Here is a 20,224-nt window from a genome sequence, read left to right on the forward strand (position 1 = left end):
TAATGAAGCTGCCATAACCTTTGACCTTTAAGAAAAGAGGATGGCTTTCTGGTAGCCTGCAGAGATGATCCATGTCAGTGACCTTTTATTGATCCCCATCGATGTGCCCAGCCCTGTGATGGGTCCAGGCTATACGGAGATAAGCCCTGAGGCTCACTGCCTAGCAGGAAAGAAACAGCTTGACAAGACCATCATGGTGCCCAAGAAAGGCATGCTTGCGCTGTCAGGAAGGGCCTTGCAGCAGTTCCCGCTGAAGTTAGCCCCTAGGTGAGCCGCGGCAGCTAGAGATGGGAGAGGGCACAGAGCTGACGTGTCAGAGGAGAGCTGTGTGTCTTACTGGTGTCGTCTGCCATGTGGGGCCTGCAGGCCAGCTTCAGAAGGTACCACCAGGTTGGAGTATTGAGACCATTCCAACGGAAATGCTCTTTTCCGTTGAGGTTTTCTCTGGTTACCCCTCGATCCGACTGGTCATTGGATCATTAATTTGTATCTTGTGTGTTCTTCATAAGAAAATTTCTCTGACTTAAAAATGCTTCGTTTGAAAATTGTATGTAAGATGTGAGTTATTTAAAGCGTAGTCTTTGGGCTGATCTGAAATGTGATCATATGATAAAAGCCAATGTGAAGGGACGTGGAGGGTCGTCATAGTGATTAACTTCTCTTAACTCCATGCTCAGCGTGTTACGGGCTCTGTGTTCATTGCACCACACTCATCATGCTGTTCATTGTCTGTCCACGCACCTCCTCAGGTCCTGTTTTCAGCGACCTAGTCCAGTGGTAGATACACACTGGTTCCATAGTTGTTTGCAGAATGAATTAACGGGTTCTCAGACCAGCCCCGTGAGGCGGCTTCTGCTGCCATTCCCATTAAGTATGGGGACGGTCCTGGTCGTTGATTAATTCAGCCAAGGTCGCCTGACCAGCGTGCAGCACACCCTGGACCTGCACGTGGGTTTGCTGATTCTGCTTCATCAAACACACACGTGAAAAGTGCACATCGCTCAGTCGTGTCTGACTCTGCGACCCCACGGATGTACAGCACATGGGATTCTCCAGGCCAGAACACTGGAGTGGGCAGCCTTGCCCTGCTCCAGGGGGTTTTGCAACCCCACGGAGGTACAGCGCATGGGATTCTCCAGGCAGGAACACCGGAGTGGGCAGCCTTGCCCTGCTCCAGGGGGTCTTCCCAACCCAGGGATGGAACCCAGATCTCCTGCATTGCAGGCAGATTCCTTACCAGCTGAACATGTAGTGTGTATATAATTCGTGCCAGGCGTTTGGGATGGAGAGAAATAGAGAGCCCCAGACCTGTATGGACTCACAAGTCAGTGAGTCGTCTTTTTTAGAGGGTAATCGTTTTGAATCAGGATCTCCTTGTGAATGACAGAAGCAGCCCAAGCCTCTCTCCTTAGAAACATGGGTCTTTGTCTGCCCGCCCCCTTTCCCGCCTTACCCTGTAGCAAAATATTATCATCTTGACTCTGTTCTTTGTATTATCAAAGCAATAGGTATTTATGTCCAAATTTGAAATACACAGCAAATGTGATCTTTCAAATGCCACGTGCCTCACAATTTTCTGAGGTCTCCCTACCTTGGAACTCATAGACCTAGTCAGATGCCATGCCCAAGCCTTCAATAGAGACTTTACCACAAAGAAAAATAAAAGTCTCATGTAGTGGCTGACTGAGCAAGCTGGTTGTCCAAATCACTGCATATTGTTCCAATAAAAATAGAGGTGACCCCAAGTTACCTGAATTACGGGCTATTTCCCAGCCCCCCTAAAAGCACATAAAGAGAATCTAGAAAGTTGCTCTGGCCTGCTCCATAACCTGTGGATTAGCCTTTTGATTTATGTCTCGCTTAGGCTAATATTTATATTAATCAGAGTTTCCCTGAGCACGCATCACTTGACGGAGTAGAAAGCATCCAGAAAGTCACTTAAGGACAGTGCGTACCAGTTTAGGGTTAAACGAGGGCAGGGGGAAGCTTTGATGATCACGCACATATGGATATTATTTTCCACATATGGATAATAATGAACTACATAGCACTGTTACATATGGGCTCCACTTTTATGAGAATGTTTCAGAATTTTTTTCTTTTTCCCCACACATTATATATTTTTCTCCACCCCCGCCCCCATATATTTTCCTCTGGGTCTACTGAATCACATTAAATTGAAATGATCTGTGTACATGTCTCTTCCTAATTGAGGGTAAACTTGTTGTGGCAAAGGCTGTTTCTTAACACCTCTTTGTGTCTAGTACCAGCCAGTCAGATAGTAGGTGTGAGCCCAGAGCAAGTCTCATACACAGAACTATCCACAAAGTCAAGTAGCCTGGACTTGTTTGTGAAAAACCTCAGCAAAATTTCAATATTTCGTACCTTTCTAAAATTAAGAATAAGCTACATGCAAAATTTGCATGTACTATTACCTTAACATTTAAGAATCTCCCTGCACGTCTAAATTGAAGAGTAATAGTTTTTTAAAAATTGCACCAAAGTAGAAGAACATGGGCTCTCGCCCGTTTGCAGAATCACTGTGATCCATCAGCCATCTCCTTCGTTTTATTATCGTTGACTTTATTGATCCGTCATTAACAATAGAGTAACTGTGATTGAAGCTGATGGATTGTTAACTGGATCAGGTAGATTTCTGGCTCTGGTTTTGGCAACCTTGCTAAGTATCTTTTTGTACCCTGGACTGAGGGACACTCTTAGTCTGAATTAATGGCAGAGTATCACGAGCACATTAAGAATGTCTTTTTAGAGAAATAAAATGTGAAAATGACTATCAAGTAGAAAGTGTCAAAAAAATGTCATTGTGGCTCTTAGGATAGCCGTGTTTTACATCGATAATGTAACTCCAGCTTATCCTTCCCTGGAAGTTCTTCAAGGATCCCCTAGATTTACGTGTTACGAGAATGTGTGCATGTTACAAAATTAACACTGATGAGAGGTGTCAGGAGAATCAGTGATAGCCAAAAGGGCTCTACATTAGAAGTAGCTTAAAGAAGATAATGGTGTAAAAGATACTTTTGTTCCCAAACTGGCTTTTCTGGTTGTGTCTCACCTCCCAAACAGTTGCCTTCTGTAAATTGTTTGTCATGGATCAACTGAAGTCTGAAAGGTAAGTTCTCTTGTTTCTCCATATAGGAGAACAGATGGGTGCTGCAGAGTCTAGTTATTCCTACAACTCAATGGAGAAATAAAGTTAGCCACTACTAGAGAATATGAGTGTTGTGGATCAAGTCACTGGAATGACCAGGACCAAAACTGGCAGGGAAGAAAATACTTTTCCATGTTGAAAATGAGTTTAAAAAAGAAAAAGAAAAAAACATACCCAGTAATACGTCAAAATCGTCTTTCTTTCTTCATTTTTCTGTGTTAAACTGCTGATTCTGTCTCACAACTTTTCGTTAGACGCAGGATGAGGATAAGTGACAGGTTGTTTTCTTTGTTTGTGGTATCCTCAAGAAACAACCCACCATGAAATGCGTAGACTTAAAAATGTTACACTCAGTTTGAAATTCAAAACCCAAATTTTATATGAAGCTAGCAATAAGATGGCAGCATGCTTTTTTTTCTTCTGATAGAAGATCTTTGTGAATAGTTTGTTTCTTCTTAAATGTGGTCAGTCAGCCTTGGAACAGTGTTAATTTACCTGCGATTGAAACCCAAATGCTATGAATAAACAGTGTAAAGGGTGTTTCTCAAACTTTAATGTGCAGGCAGCCCTCCTGGGGATCTGATTAAAATGTAGATGCTGATTGCCCTGGCCTAGCTTAGGGCCCAACCTTCTGCATTTCTAGTAAGTTTCTGGATAATGCTGGTCCCTGGGCCGTCCTGGGACTTGCAAGGATGGAGATTTAGGCACCACACCACAAAGGCATTTATCTATGAACTGCAATCAGAAAGTCATCTCCAAGTATTTGGATTTATTGGGATGCATGGACAGTTGTCTGCCCAAGAATAGATGACATTTCCCATACCTACTAGAGCAGAGTCTGTGGGTGTGATCGCTTTATAGCAGTCTCAGTGGGCTGCAGCTTTCTACTGAAATAAGCGTTTGATGATCTACTTAATGACTTTGAAGAAGTTGCAGCTTTAGGCTAAAGTGTGAAGCAAAAACGTATGGGTCCTCCGTGGATTAACAAACAAAAACGAGTTTGCACAGCTGAAATCATGACCATGTTCTCTCTTGTTCCACTGTGTGTCACAACTGCTCTCCCCCTCTCCGTGCAGAGCATGATCTCCTCCATTGTGAACAGCACTTACTATGCAAATGTCTCAGCAGCAAAATGTCAAGAATTTGGAAGGTGGTACAAACATTTCAAGAAGACAAAAGATATGATGGGTAAGCAGAACGCCGTCGCAGAGGTGGCTCCGAACTGCCGCGTGTCGTTTGGGGGTTTCTCCAAGTCACGTGTGCAGCCAGGCCTTGTGATTGCCCAATGAGAGATCGATTTAGACTGTTTCTTGGAGGGTGGGGAGTGGGTCTGAGTATAATGAGATAATTAAATTCAATAAATGTTTGTGTTTAAATCAGCCCAACTGACGTGGTTGTCAGACGTGCAGGAGGTGGGGGTGGGGCCTGAGCTGTCATTTTTTTTAATGTCTCAGTGAGGGCCTAACCAGGCCTGGAGTAGTGAACAGAGGCTGTGGGTTCTCAGAGACAAGTCATGCTTTTATGGGTTTTTTTGTTGTTTTTTGTTTTTCTTGGTTTTGTTGGAGAAGAAGGGAGAGTGCCAGATTTTACGCCCAATGTTTAAAGACGTTAAATTGTATTTATAGTCTCCGCATGGAGATCGGGTAATGATTGGAGCTGTTGTCTCCAGTCCCCTAGATGGGGGCTTTGGGTGGGTCTGCTGCTTTCTGGACCATCCATCACCCAAGAACCATTGCATCATTCCTCGATTCTACACGCCACGCCTCCTATCTTAACGTGTAACTTTAGGTCAATATTTGTTACTCAGGGAACACATTAAAATGACCTACAGTGTGAGGTGACAGATAAAAGCTGTTTGTTGTACCTGAGCATTTAGATTATGACGTTTTTCCCCCTGTTGAGTCTGTTAGTGTTTGTAGAAGCAAATCCCGTGATTAAGGTTAATGTTTTAATTTCTATTAATGTTTTCTTTCACATACTTGCCCCTTCCAAATAAATGTTTTAAAATAATATAGAAATGGGATGTTTAATATGCATGGCATTATGTCATGGTTTCAGTCTATCTCTGTTTACTTCCATTACATTGATTGAATAAAACAGCAATAATAACTTCTCCTTAAGACTTTAAGAGGCAGGAGAACCTGAATTTTGAGCCTGTTTTAGCTTTTAATATTTGAAGCAAAATCATCCATCTACCAAAACAGATTCTTTGCCTTTTATAGCTTAGAGCTGTAATGAAGACAATACATCATTTTTTGGAATAATTGCTTGAATTACTATTCCCTGTGAATGGCCCACTTGGGCTGATAGCACTGGTTGAAATGGAAGTTTCTTCCCCCGTTTTTAGTTATATTTTGCATACATCGGTGATTATAGCGATATGATCAGTTCCTCTAAATGTAAAGCCAGAATATTTAGTAAAAAGAGAAATGATGATGAAAATCAACCCAGAGTCCACACCTGGGAGGCATGGTGTACTGTTTATTTATTTATTGGCTGCACCGCACGGCTTGGGGATCGAGCCTAGACCCACAGCCGTGAAAGTATGGAGTCTTAACCACTGGGCCCCCAGGAGATCCCCGTGGTGTGCTGTTTAGGACTCGCTTACCTACCACCGTCAGCTCTCAGTTCAAGAGCATCAAGGCTGTCTCTTCCTTGTAGCCGCAAAGCATTTGACTGCCTTACTGCTCACTCTCAGCCAGTCCACATGAGGTGTCTAGCCGAGGGAGAAACATTCATCCCGGGTGGGTGATAATTAATTGAAAAACGGTGACAACATCACCTTGTACCGGGATGACTCCCCACCTCTCCCTTGAAAGATTGTCATTAGCGTCTGGTGATGGCCACAGCTTCTTCAAGAAGCATTTGGATTTCAGCGACTGGGTGTACTGGCTTGCAGTATGAAAAATCGGTTGCTTCGTTCTAGGCGGTGATTGCGGCTCTTCGTGCCACCTAACTTGAGAGCTATAATTCAGTGAAACAGGACGTGTAAAATACTCAGCCCAGGGTTCAGTCTGAACTCAGTTATCATTACTTATCATTATGACCCCTTTTATTATACGGATTACTTTTTTAAACTCACAACTGGTTTAAAATTGAACATAAATAATATTTAGATCATTTTTCTTTCAAACCTTTTTCTTGAAGTGGTAACAGTTTATGTATGTGTGAAGTGAAAGTTGCTCAGTCGTGTCTGACTCTTTGCAACCCCATGGACTATACAGTCCATGGAATTCTCCAGGCCAGAATACTGGAGTGGGTAACTTTTCCCTCCTCCAGGGGATTTTCCCAACCGAGGGGTAGAACCCAGGTCTCCCACATTGCAGGTGGATTCTTTACCAGCTGAGCCACCAGGGAGTCTAATATATGTATCTCCAAGTATTTGTTCCTTGTAAATATATATAGGGCTCCCCGGGTAGCACAGTGGTAAAGAAGGCACCCGGCAATGCAGGAGATAGGAGAGACTGACTGAGGTTTGATCCCTGGGTCAGAGAGATCCCCTGGGGTAGGAAGTGCCAAATCACTCTAGTATTCTTGCTTGGAAAATGCCGTAGACAGAGGAGCCAGGCGGGCTACAGTCCATGGCGTCGCCATATATATCTATATATGGATATTTCTTTTTTTCTACAATTGCATATGATGTTTTCTTAGCTTCACTCTTTCTAGTCACCACTAAGCAACTAGGATTTTTCTAGAATTTTTTTTTTTTTTTGGTGGGCATCTGTACCACCTGGCTTGTGGGATCTTAGTTCCCCGACCAGGGATTGAACCCAGGCCCTCGGCAGTGAAAGCACCAGACCCGCAGGGAATTTCCCGAGAAGCTGTTTCAAAATACATGTTGCTTTTATAAGCCTTCGTGGGATCAGAAGTAATAGCGAATAATAATTTGACCCCAAAACTAGTCACGTAGAATGTGAAGATAATGGATTTCGGGCCTTAAATCTAAACCACATCACAACATTAGAAAGTGTGTTCCCGCTTTCAGAGTTGGTGGCCGGGCGCGGAAAAGAAAGGTAAACTCACAGCCGGTTGGGTTCTGTCCTGAGATGCTCTGGTTTCGTTGGCCCTTCAGCGCCCGTGCCTCTCCGTGCTTGGGGAAAGCTCAGGGCGCCTCAGCAGTGCGGAGTATCGCTGGCTAACGTGGTTTTCCCTCTCGCCCGCTGCAGTGGAAATGGATAGTCTGTCGGAGCTGTCCCAGCAGGGTGCCAACCACGTCAGCTTCGGCCAGCAGCCTGCCCCGGGGAGCACGGCGGAGCAGCCCCCCTCGCCGGCCCAGCTGTCCCACGGCAGCCAGCCCTCCGTGCGGACGCCGCTGCCCAACCTGCACCCCGGGCTGGTGTCGACGCCCATCAGCCCGCAGCTGGTCAACCAGCAGCTGGTGATGGCCCAGCTGCTGAACCAGCAGTATGCCGTGAACAGACTTCTAGCCCAGCAGTCCTTAAACCAGCAGTACTTGAACCACCCTCCCCCCGTCAGTAGGTCTATGAATAAACCTTTGGAGCAGCAGGTCTCCACCAACACAGAGGTGTCTTCCGAAATCTACCAGTGGGTGCGTGACGAGCTGAAGCGGGCAGGCATCTCGCAGGCAGTCTTTGCACGTGTGGCTTTTAACAGAACTCAGGTCAGTGTTGTTCATTTGAACGTGGTTCTTCTCTGTCTTGCTCTTCCTTCTTTCATCCGGGCTGTGCTAACCTTTATTCTTCTGCTGTGTAATGTTAACATTTTCTCCTGCCCTCCATATGATCTGTTCCTGGGGTTGCCTACATTTCACCGCTTCTCTGCTTAGCAGAAACCTCTCCTACCAAGAGAAGGCTATGTACAGATGGATCCTGAATCAGCGGCCTTGAAAGAACAAATGTCAGAAATATTTCAAGTTGACATTACCTATGCCTTTACCTAACGGAAACACAGAGTGTCGTAGCCGAGGGAGAAAGGTTTCAGCACTTGGTCAAGGCCACTGGTAGGACTCCAGGCTTCTAGCTGACTAGCTTCCTTTCCTAGAGCAGGGATCAGCCAGACTTTTTCTGTAATGCGCCATATAGTAAACATCGAGGTTTCGAGGGCATAGTAGCCATAGAAGTAGACGCGTGGGTGTGGGTGTTTCAGGAAAACTGTTTACCAAGCGGGCGCTGGAGCGGGTAGGCTTGCCCTTGGAAGCCGTGTTTGAGACTTCTCACTGAGTTTTGCAGACACCCCTTGCTTTCACGCCTTTGTCCTCCTGGGCAAATTCCTGTGAAGATACTATCAGCAGGGAGGATACTTCGCAGGACCTGGAGAGGGTGATCCAGGGGAAGGCCTAAGATAAACACTTGTGAAAAGCCCTAAACAAAGAGTGAATGAGAGGGTTTTTTTTTCTTTTTTTGGCAATTAGTACAATATATATGGTGTTTATTTCTGGCCCGGGCACCCACAGACACACACACACCAAAAAACAACCCAGGAGAACGTGTAACTCTGATTATCAGTGAGGACGTGATGTCTTTTCACTTTCTTGTTTTGCCTCTGGTATTTCTTTGGTCCGTTTTTTTCTTTTTAAGCCTGACTCATACTTTCCTTTCATATTTAAGTTATTTTATTACATGATTATAAGAATAAAATCCTGGTACAAAAATATCTAGTATTAATTCCTTGCTGGCAGAGTTTCCATACCTAGGAGAATCCCAGTTGTGACTTATTTTCGGCTTGCCTTCGCTGGATTGAAAGTTAGGAGGCCTTATAAAACCTTTAACTCCGTGTTTGTTTTGGGGTTCTTTAACTTTTTTTTTATATATCATTTGTCTGTGTTTAAGGGGATGGTTCAAAAGTTTTTTCTCAGGTTGCAAAACTGTAGGCGCTTGCCTAGTTTTGTATCTTTAACTTAAAAGTATATTCATTATTAGCTGGTCCCTTTAATCTGACAGCCCTGTTCAATTGGAGGGTCATTGTTTTAGAAAAATGAAGTGAACAGATGAAAGAATCAAGTCAGCCTTCTTGATGCTCCCGTTTCTGGCAGCAGCATCACGTTTGTAAATAGTTGACTACCAGTAGTTCTTAGGTCTACTGGTTGACTACCAGTAGTTCTCAGTCCTGGGCAAAAACCAGGCAGCTCTCTGCATAAAAGTTCAGTAAGACGCTTGTTGAACTGAATTGAATGACCACAAAGATAGCATTGACATGGACACAGATGACTCACAGATTCACTGTGAGTGAATTTTGGAAGTTGAGCAAATTGTTATTTCTTAAAGGACCGAGGAAAGTGTGTTTTATTTGGTGAAGAGTGTCCAGCTAAAGGAGAGAAGGGTTAGGTCACTTCCATCGGGGCATTTTTTTCATCTTTGGGGCTCTCATGTCCCAGGCAGGCATCACCCTGGAGAGTGACCATTTGTTCTTCTTGGGTTTTCACGTGGACAGATTCCATAGATATCAGTAGGATTTGTTACTGGGAAAAAGGCAGAGTTCTCCCTTTTTTTATACCCTATCAGTCTCTCCCAAAGGATAGTTATTTCTGTGGTTAGCATCGAAAACAGTGACTTAATGTTTTTGAGGGAGAGAGGGGAATGAAGTCTGGGTACAGCTTGATATCCATCTCTTTATTAATAATAGCCGGTTGAGAAACAGTCATTACTGAAAAATTGTCTGGAGCCCCCAGTGACAGAGGGGTTTGGTTTTAAACCTTTATATTGCTAATTGGGACTCCTCCGTCAAAGTGGATGTTGGCCATGTTTGTAGCTGTCTGATTTCAATGAGAGTAATTTTTTAATGTGTATTTAAGGATCCACTTTTGGGGAATTCACTTTAAAGCATGCACGCACGCGTGTCTTTTCAGTGGTCATACTGAAACGCCACGCTCACGCACGCGCACACACGCAGCTGCGTTTAGTTTAATGATTATACATTCGTATGCGTGCGTGTAGTGTGTTTATTTCAAAGTGTATGCATTTCAATAAAAGCAGGTGCAGCGTGAGAGTGTATGGTGTGCGTTTGGAGGACGAAAATACACATGCTAATGCATATGTATAGAGCAGGAGCTCTGCAGAGTTAAACCACGCACACATTTGTGTGCGCTTATTACAATGTGCAAGCTCCAGGTTTAAAAAAAAATGATGTAAAATATGTACATACAAATGCAGAGTTCTATGATGTGATCAGATAAAGACACTGGCCCCCTATAAACAGTACATGAAAACATTCATATAATAGATAATGGTACTGTGAGCTGAGGCTGTTTTGCCATTGATAGCTCTGTACAACTCTAAAATCCTGGATCTCTTGTTTTAACTCTTCTTTGGAGAATTTTCTCATCATATTAATTGGGTCTCCTAATTTAAAATCTATCCCTCTCTTAAGATGTTCATGTATCACTTTTTTAAAAAGGTTAAAAACTAAAAGGTTTTTAAAAGTCTACCTTTTCTGAAAGTTTGTGATGAAATTGGTATGATTTCTTGTTTTGAGGACTTCTCTACCTTCTGAATTGAGGGGCATATGTTCTTTAATTGCTACTGAAGATACCAGCTCTTAGCATCTGCCATTCATTCAGTTATGCCTACTTGATGTCTTTTTAATGGAAACCCATGGCTAAAATTAATTGCTGAAGCTTCTAGACTTATACATTTCAGTTCACTTCTCTGTATTATTGCTATTTAAAGGTCATTATAGAAGGAAATACATACTTTAGCGCCTCTCCCCCTTTTTTTAAAAAATTTAACCCAGAGTTAACTCTGATCCCGTCCAGCGGCTTTTTTCCTAACCCCCCTCCGCTTGTCTTCGGCACACTTTGTTTTCCAGTAAAATAAAGAATGAAGATGGATTATTCAAAACTGATAACAGTAATGGACCATCATGCAATGTTTTATTGAATTTGAGTCCTGTAAATTATGTGGTAGAGAGAAATTTGCCTGCTTAAGTATAACAGAAATTGCTACTGTGTTCCTATAATTCTTCGCAGTGTAATTTAAGAAAAGTCCACTCTCCATATCACTATTGAATAGAAGGTAAAAGGTGCTTACCCCACCGTGACAGCTCTGGTTTGGCCTCCCAAACGGCAGAGATAAATGTGTCTGCTTATAACTTGCTTGGCCTGAGTCCAGGGCAGTAGGTGGAGCTTGAAAGTAGTCTTTCACCTGGACACGTGATTAAAACATTCACCCAACAGCAGAAGCAGGTAGCCCTGAAGAATTTGCTACATGTTTTATTTTTAGGAGGCAATTTCATCAGATCATATTTTTCTTCTGAGGGCTTTGAAGTTCCATGAAGCTGATAAAAATCTATTTGAATCAGTGATTATGTTCAAAGAGGAGACGAACAGGAGGCCAGACAGGCCTTTGTTCAGATTGGCAGTCTCTTTCGCTTATCTGCTGTTTTCAAGAATTCATAATTAGCTTTTGGAAGTACTGATAGTATTTATTGAAGGTTTTTCTTTCTTTTCCAATTACTAATGAATTTTACTTGTAAACTCTTTCTGGAATATAAAAAAGGTTTAGGAATTCATCAGCAAGTTCACTCTTTAATTGAAAACATTGGAATTCTCACAACTGTCGTGGAATGACGACGCAGAATAAGTTCACGTTTTCACGTACAGAGCACATGCTGAACGGTTTGACGACACAGTACAATGAAAAGCAGCTTCTCATTTCCCATGAGATCGGTATCCACGAGTTGCGGGTAACTCACTGTATAACATACAAAATCCAGGTTCTTTTTGGAAACACGAATGACTGATGATTTTAATTTTGTTCAACAAATTTATTGAGCACCTGTAGGGCACAATATTGATGTATGTTAGTCAGCGATAGAAAGCATGGTACACGGTGACTGTGAGATGTTGTATTTTTAGCATGAAGAAGAGTTTTGATCAGAGAACTCTCCACCATGGGGGATTACTACAAATGACCTTGACCTAATGTGACAATCTGAGCTAGATTTTCAAGCATGAGAAACAGGAAACAAGAGCACATGCATCTTGAATTCATAAATGCAGCTGCTCAAGTCACCGCGGCCTGAACAGGAGCAAAGCGTACATTCCCAAATTGTAATTCTCATGGCATTCGTTTCGCGTCCAGAATGTTCTCAAGTGACGTCATTTTTTGGAAAGTAATTAACACATTCTAATCAAACATTTTCTAATAATATTTTCAAGCATTTCCACCAGGGGGCACTCCCCTCATTGAAAGCCTGGGCCAAAAAAAAAAGAAAAAAAAAAAAAACCCTGAAGGTTTTGTAAAGCACCTGAGACTGTCTACACTGGCTGCTTTAGAGCTCTTGGAATCTCCCAGGATTTGCGATCTCAGTCTAGACCCTCCAACACATCCCAGCTGAAAACCCGTACTTGCTCTTGTTAGAATAATTAAGTGAAAATAAAACGCTTTGCCCCGAAAATACTTTGTATGCTCAAAGGTTGGCTCATGCCAACCTCAAAATGTGGTTAGAGAAATTTCTAAATTCTCTCCCAAGTGACCTGCTGCTACTTCAAGCTATACAGGAATGACTCAGTCTCATGTTAACAAGCCTTGATGTCGTTATGGATTGTTTCATGTGTTGGTTTTCTCACTGTGGTTCTCTAGTGGAAAGAAAGGATATTTTGTTGAGATCTCTGAATATCTAATTTCAAATTTCCCAAATATAGCATCCTAAATGTTTATAGGATCTCTTTTGAGCTGAAATTATTTTTTGAACTATAGTTGATTTATGGTGCTGCGTTAGTTCAGATGTGAGGCACAGTGATTCAGGTTTTATATATGTGTGTATATATGCACATACGTATATGTGTATACTCTTTTTCAGATTCTTTTCCCTTATTATCAATTATTGAGTATCGCTCCCTATGCTGTGCACTGGGTCCTTGTTTATATGTCTGTATATATTGTTTGTTTATATAGATGTTATTTAGATATGGCAGTGTGTGTGTGTGAGTCCGTCTCCTGACCTGCCCCTCCTCCTCCCTCTTTGGTAACCGTAAGTTTGTTTTCTGCGTGTGAGTCTGTTTCTGCTTTGTAAGTGAGCTCGTTTGTGTCGTACTTTAGATCCCACATGTAAGCAGTATTATGCCATGTTAGCTTTGTCTGACTTCACTTAGTATAATTTCTAGGTCCATCCATGTTCCTACAAAAGCTTTTTAAATTACTGAACAGTTACTGCATATAAACGTCTTACAGAGTGCCACAGAGCTTTCCACTAAAGGCTTACTTTGAGTAAATTAATAATTACTATTAGAATTTTCCCATGGGGAGCGTAACTTGTTCTTAAGTTTCTGTCACCTGTTTGTAATTTTTTTCCTTTTATGCTCCAAATACACATAATCCATTTAATAAATATTTTTCAAACATGTGGCAGGCATTGTTCTGAGATAATATTAAAGGGTATTAGATTATTCTACTTGAGGAATTTATAACATTGTATTTATATGTACTATATGTTAATATCTCTTTCCCTATGGTTAAGATAGACTGCTTTGCCAAGTACATCTTTTAATATCTTAAAAATTTTTTATCCCCATTTGGTGGGCAGGATTGGAGAGCAGGGGCTTTTTTTTTTTTAACACCTATTTTAAAGATTGTTTCTGAGACCTACATTTTTGGTTTCAACATGACGTATCAAAACCCCAGTCAATCTAATTAGTTGGTCTTGTGCAAATTAAATAGCTGGGTGATTGACAGCCTGTTTGACTAGATTTTAGTTAAATTGACTGGATGTTTTGCTTTTGTGTAGACACAGTTGCAGCATTACCTGTCAGTATCGTGAATGAAAGGACACACACCCTTCATCCTTCAGGCTCCTTTCTTAGGGTGAAGCTGGCTTCCCTTGTGTGGGCCAAGTGAGAAAGCAGAATGACCTCCTGAGCCCTCTGAGCCCGTTGGAGGTTCTTTTTAACAGCAGCCTACAGATCATTTTTAAAGTGGACACCGCTTTTATATTGTATGTTCCCAACTGGTACAATAGGCCACATTAGCCCTGAGGAATTGGGAACAAAACCAGGCTTGTGCTTCTAGGAAAACCATGAAAAAACCCCAGTGTTAAACCCCGGGGCTTGGTTGTTTTGACACTTTACCTCCCTGCCCCAAAAGGACCCCATCGTCATTTTTTCAGGGTTATCAGAAAGTGAAATTTGCAAATTACAAAGAGGTCTTGACAACATTTTATCCTGAGCCATATTGTGATAAACTGAAACATAGAAAACAAACATGACTTGGCATTCCCTGCATTGTTTTATGTGGGAGATTGAAGAGGTGAGGGCTACTCAGCCCTTACCAAATGGGCAGGAAATGTTTCTAATCCTTGTATTTCATATAATCCCTTAAAGAGAATTGTGGAAAACCACCCACTTAAAAAAAAACATTCTTGCAAAAATTAAAGTAGTTGACAATGCTCTGTTGTTTGGGAGGAGCACCGAAAGGCATTCACTAATAATGGTCTGTGCATTTCTTCTAGCACTAATAAAAATATTCCTCAAGAAATGGGATTATTACAGAATTTGATAATATTCTTTTTCATGGCGTACTACGATGGTATTTTGCAACATGGAAAAGGGGTTATGTATCTCATGTAAAGGGTGGTTTGTGAAGTTCAGAACTTCAGCCTGTTCCTGGGTGGTGTATAGCAGGCGTAGGGGTTGTCAGGATAGTCTCCTTAAGGGTAAATAGAATCACTTGTGATTGACTCCAGTCGTTTGAAAAACCAAGGAATAACGTAAAATTCTCGCCTAGGAAAACCTCGTGTCCTTCTTACATGAGGGCTTAGTGATACTCTTTCCTAGTATGTTACGATTCATCTTCGAGTCTTTTCTTTGTAAACCCTGCTTCTCTCGAAATGGCTTTGCATCTTTACATGTTGGGCTGTTGGCATTCCGCTGCCTTTGTGTAGGCAGCTTGAGAACTGTACAGTTCAGTGCTGTTGTATTATGAGCATTTCATTTATTCCTAACTTGCCTCAATCCTCACTCTGTGAAAGATTTCATGGCAAGTTAAGCTGCTCAGAGGAAGGAGACCAATTAGGCTGTTGCCGTTTATGTTATGTGTAAAGCAGACGCTTAATAAAATTAAGAACACAATTGAGGCTCTCTTCTCCACCACTTCAATTGTAACTAATATATTCCTATGTAGAATTGATGCTTCTGACTGTTCATTTTCCGAGCAGAATGGAGACGAAAAGGCAGGCATCCCCACGGACGGGCAGGGACCCGCTCACCCTGTGCCGTTCATTCCCCACAGGGCTTGCTTTCAGAAATCCTTCGAAAGGAAGAGGATCCCAAGACTGCGTCCCAGTCTTTGCTGGTAAACCTTCGGGCTATGCAGAATTTCTTGCAGTTACCGGAAGCTGAGAGAGATCGAATTTACCAGGATGAAAGGGAGAGGAGCCTGAATGCGGCCTCGGCCATGGGTCCTGCCCCCCTGATAAGCACACCGCCCAGCCGCCCTCCCCAGGTGAGGCTCGTTTTCTTCCTCATCCTTTGCTGCTTTTGGTTTTTGTTTAAAAAAAAGGCTAAGGAAGATTCTCAATAAGAAAATAGAAAGATGCTTAGGGAGATTTTTTAAGGAGCAGTAATTCATAGTTGCTTGAGGAGAATTTAGTCTGAACTCACTAACTCTGGTTTAAAAACAATAAGCTACTAATTAGATGGGAAAAATCACTTTGCGTTGCTTCATTTTGGGGGTGAAAAGTGATCTTTAAATGGGATATTTAGCCCTACTACTATTAAGTAAAAAAGTGTTTTAAACTCAACAGGAAAATGTGATGAAGTCCATTTTATCCCTACCAGTTTTAGAACCACCATTTGAATAGTAAATAAATAAAAATAAATAAATAATTCCATTTGTATTTATGCTTTCCGATACGAACTGCAGCTGGTACCAATTACACATCATCTCGTTTGTAATCTTTCATAATTAAGTTTAATACAATCCTTAAAGGCAGCTTTAAATGGACTGATAAGGAATTCCATCCATATTCCCAGAAATGGGCACATTCTCTGTTTTCCACATTTTTGCACTTTTTAGAAAAGTCACCTTCCTTGATTATTTTTTAAATCAAGTTTAAAAGGTGGCCTTATAACTATTATAAAAATTCAAGAAGTTAATTTCAGCACAAACTATTAGATATAAGCATGAGAGTGGATTAGACTTAAAATCGTCAAGGAAGTGTATTTCTTACACATTTAATTTCTGTTTTGTGCAGTTCTTAAAAATAAGGTCAGCTAAAATGACAAAAAGTGAATATGGAATACTAAAGTACTTATGTAACATAATGTCATAATGAAATTATCTCTTAATGTTAATTTCATCCATAGTAAAAAATAGCCATTCATTTCCAAGTATAGAAATAAAGAGATGAAACTGCCACAGAAACTCCATAAATGAGAAATGGACGTGATATACAGCCACTTGTGGAGGGTCTTAAGCTGCATACTGTGATGTTCTGAAATGATTGCTTTTTAGAAACGTCACAAAAGTCCATTTTCTCCATTTTATTCAATGAAAATCAATTTGGTCCTGATGTCTGTAAGAGCAGAGTAAGGAAGGCACTGTAATTGTGAGTAGGAAAGACATATGTCTCTAGCAGAAAAGAATGGCTCCCATATACATTCATACATACCCATCTCCTACATATACACGTATTGAATTTGATCTGTCAAGGCTTCTGTAAAATACTCCTTACAAATAAGAACGAGGAACTCTTTATATACATATATGACATTTGTAAGAGTGATTAAACAGAAACTACTCTCCTTTGGACTTGATTGAGCACTCAGTTCATGGTGTTCAGAGTTAATTCACGTACCATCGGTGACTTCACTGCTGCAGTCGTCATTGGAGGGCCTCTGGGCACTTAATCTGCAGTACTAGCGAAAGAAGGACTTACTTAAGACCAGTGTGGATTTAATTGTTGAGCTTCTTTCTTCTTCTTTTTTTTAGTCTGTTCAAATATTTGGCTTAGTAGTTCCCTACTATAGCTTTTGTTTTCTAGGATTTTAATGCTTTTATTTGCTTTTCAAATGTGAGTCTGCTCTCCTTATTCATCAACTGTTTTCTTTAGCCAAAATAAGATTAATTCTTAACTGATACTTATTTTGGTATACTTGTAAGATACTCAGGTTGCTTTCCTGTACGTATATCTAAAGACTATCTCTGACGACAAGTTGGGTTAGAAAATATCATTTATTTTGGCCTGAATTACTGATGAACTGGTTGAGCCACCCTCAGCTGATGTGTTAGTTCTCAAGAGGAGTTGAGATTAGGCCTTTTAGCTTGGAAATTTAGCCAATGATGAATGTACTTGGATACAGCAGAGTCTTAATGAAGATCTTTGATAGAAAAAAGTTTTTATTTGCACAGTAGTATTGTCCATCTAACAAAACTCTGAAATGAGTCTGATATGTGTGAATAATTTTATCCCACTGCTTCCTATAAATCTTGAGGGATCTTATGTGCTTCACTGGGTGTGCCTCCTCGAGCATCCCTGTCCATTCCCTCATTTATCACACCAGGCCTCACAGCCGGTTTGCTCACCTTTTACCCTTTGGCAGTGATGCAATGAATTACATTTGGGGGAGTTTTTAGTGTATTAAATGTATTGTCAGTGTAAATGAGTACTTTGGATTTAGAAAAACAAGTGTTAGAGCGGTTGAGTTAGTGCTGTCGGAGCAGCTGAAGTGCAGCGCTTACACTGGAACCAGTACCACATGTAAGGTTTTCATGTGCTTATTTACAAATGACTAAAATGGGAGGAAAGGGTGAAACCACAGATCAGAAAAGGACGGCGGAATTCTGTCTCTTTACATTTTGTATTTTGCCGGAGTCTGTATGAAATCACTGTGCACTTCTTTTCCCCCCAAGTGAAGACACTCGAAAGCTATTTTGAGACAAGTCTTTGGCTTGCATTGGGCCTGGACAGGCTTTGTTTCTAAAGAACTGCCTGTTGTAGGCAGAGGTCCCTTGTGGCTCACCAGAGACCCAGGGCCCCTGACGAGAGAATGGAGCCTCTTAAAGCTCCTTCCCTGGGGAATGTAGGTCATATAGGGAATGATTGGAAGTTCCTGGCTTGTACCAGACCGAGGACCTAACCCATGGAGGTGCTCGGATTCTAATCATCTGCAGGAAGGGGCTTCCCCAGGCCCCAGGCTTTACTCTCAGGAGAGCCTCCCCTAGGGAAGGCGTGGACCATCCTGCAGAGGCTCTTGTCTGGCCTTGCTTTGGTGAGATGGCCCTGTGCACCCCTGTCCATCAGACTTGAGAGAGGTAGCCACGCCAGGAGCTTTGTTGAAAGTATATTTTCACAGTGTATGTGTTCTAATTCAAGAAATGCAGATACCATGGGACTTCCGTAGCAGGCCAGTGGTTATGACTTGGCCTTCCGATGCATAGGGTATGGATTCGATCCTTGGTCTGGGAGCTAAGATGATCCTGTTTGCCTTGTGGTCAAAAAAACCAAAGCATGAAACAGAAGCTATATTGTAACATGTTCAGTGAAGACTTTGAAAGTGGTCCACATCCCCTCCCCCGCCCCCCCAAAAAAGAATATCTGATTCTGGATTTTCTGAGCACCTTCATGTACATGAATTCCTGGAATTCTCATACCAACCTTTTGGTGGGAGAGAGATGAGAAGAGTCATAGACTTAGTTCTCAGATCCTCTGGTCAGTCTGCGGCTCTTTCCCCTGCCTCAAGCCGTGTCCTGAGAACAGTTTAGAAAGGAGAAAACGGAACTTGGAGACTGTTCGTCAGAGAGGGTGAGAATCTGTGTTACCAGCTGAGACGCCAGAACGCAGGTGAGAACGCTGCCCTGATGAAATCGACCGCTTGACACAGGACCTGCTTTGGAAGATGCTGGGCAGTGGGCGTTTCTGAGATTGTAGAGGAAAGAGCCACTTCGATAGAAGGAATATCTGGGAGACACCAGTCCCTCCAAAGCCCCCTGATCTGAGAGGTTTCTTTTCTATCACTTAGCAAATTTTTCAGATGAGTTTACAAGATGAATTTTATTAGTAGTAATTAACTGTTACTTTCTGGGAGTTGTCTATTCCACCAAACATAGCCATGTTAAGTTGGTGGTTTCTGTTTAGATGTGCACTTACTATGGATTTATTTGTGTGTTTTAAGATATGTGACATTTGAAGTTAAATTAGCATTTGCTGTCTTCCTAAGGACTGTTCAAAAGCCTATAATTATCAAGTTTTAACTTTTACATAAATTATATAATTACTTTTCCTATTTTTTTTAACATGTCTTTAAGGAATTCTTTGGTTTCTTCTGAAGTAAGCTGTGATGTTTTATAGTGATGTTTTAGAAGATGTACAAAGTTGATAGACGCAATATACAGTATAATTAACTTAATCTGGTAGCTTCACCTTTCTGTCTCTTTACAACAAATTCTTCTATAATATAATAAAACATTAGTTATGGGCAGGAACTTCACACTTGATTAAAGTTTTATTATGAATCTCTTGACCAGCTTTATGTTAAGATCACATATGTGCTTGGAAAATACTTCTCCTTAATAGTCATCTTTTAAAAGCCAGAGGACTTTTGAAAAGTCCATATTTGGAAAATAACCAATATTGTTTCTACAAAAGGAAGCATAAAAGCATAGAGCTGTGATACTCCAAGCAGTGTTAATCTGTACAAATTTGAAAATGGAGGCTATTTTCTGTCACCAATAGGAATTCCTCAAAATAGCACATATCTTACATAACATTACTAAGAAAACATTTATAGTTTGCCTAACTTGAAAAATAAATTTAGACTGGATTTTTTAAACTAATGATAAAAGCATTCGCTACTAAAAATTAGACGTTCATGAGCTAGATTTAGCAAAGGGCCACCAAAAAGCAGGTGCATTATGTCTTAAAAAGTAAGAATTTTTCCAAATAAAGAAGTCCTGTGTAATGCCCCCTCCAGGGTACTGGGGTGTTTTCTAAGATAAGCACTGCTGTTAGACCCAAGTTCAGTCCTCAGCCTTGCCCCGTGGACAGATGACTTGACTTAACCTTGTTAGTTTCCTCAATTTAAAAACAGAGCGATAATAGAACATCAATATTAACCTGCTCAGGGCTCTTATGCAGGTGAATGTGCATCAACCCAGTGGCCAG

At 41.4% G+C, this 20,224-nt stretch overlaps 1 protein-coding gene across 1 annotated transcript in view; it reads left to right on the top strand.

Annotated features, from left to right (window-relative positions):
• Positions 1-20,224, top strand: part of SATB1 (SATB homeobox 1) — a 77,929-nt gene that overhangs the window by 20,878 nt on the left and 36,827 nt on the right. Inside the window, exons 5-7 of the mRNA XM_010856749.1 lie at positions 4,246-4,357; positions 7,336-7,790; positions 15,352-15,564. Coding sequence (XP_010855051.1) covers positions 4,246-4,357; positions 7,336-7,790; positions 15,352-15,564 — 780 coding nt within the window. The remainder of the gene's footprint in view (positions 1-4,245; positions 4,358-7,335; positions 7,791-15,351; positions 15,565-20,224) is intronic.

The sequence above is a fragment of the Bison bison genome, unplaced genomic scaffold (genome assembly GCF_000754665.1).
Source record: "Bison bison bison isolate TAMUID 2011002044 unplaced genomic scaffold, Bison_UMD1.0 scf7180017864374, whole genome shotgun sequence".
Classification (NCBI taxonomy): Eukaryota; Metazoa; Chordata; class Mammalia; order Artiodactyla; family Bovidae; genus Bison; species Bison bison.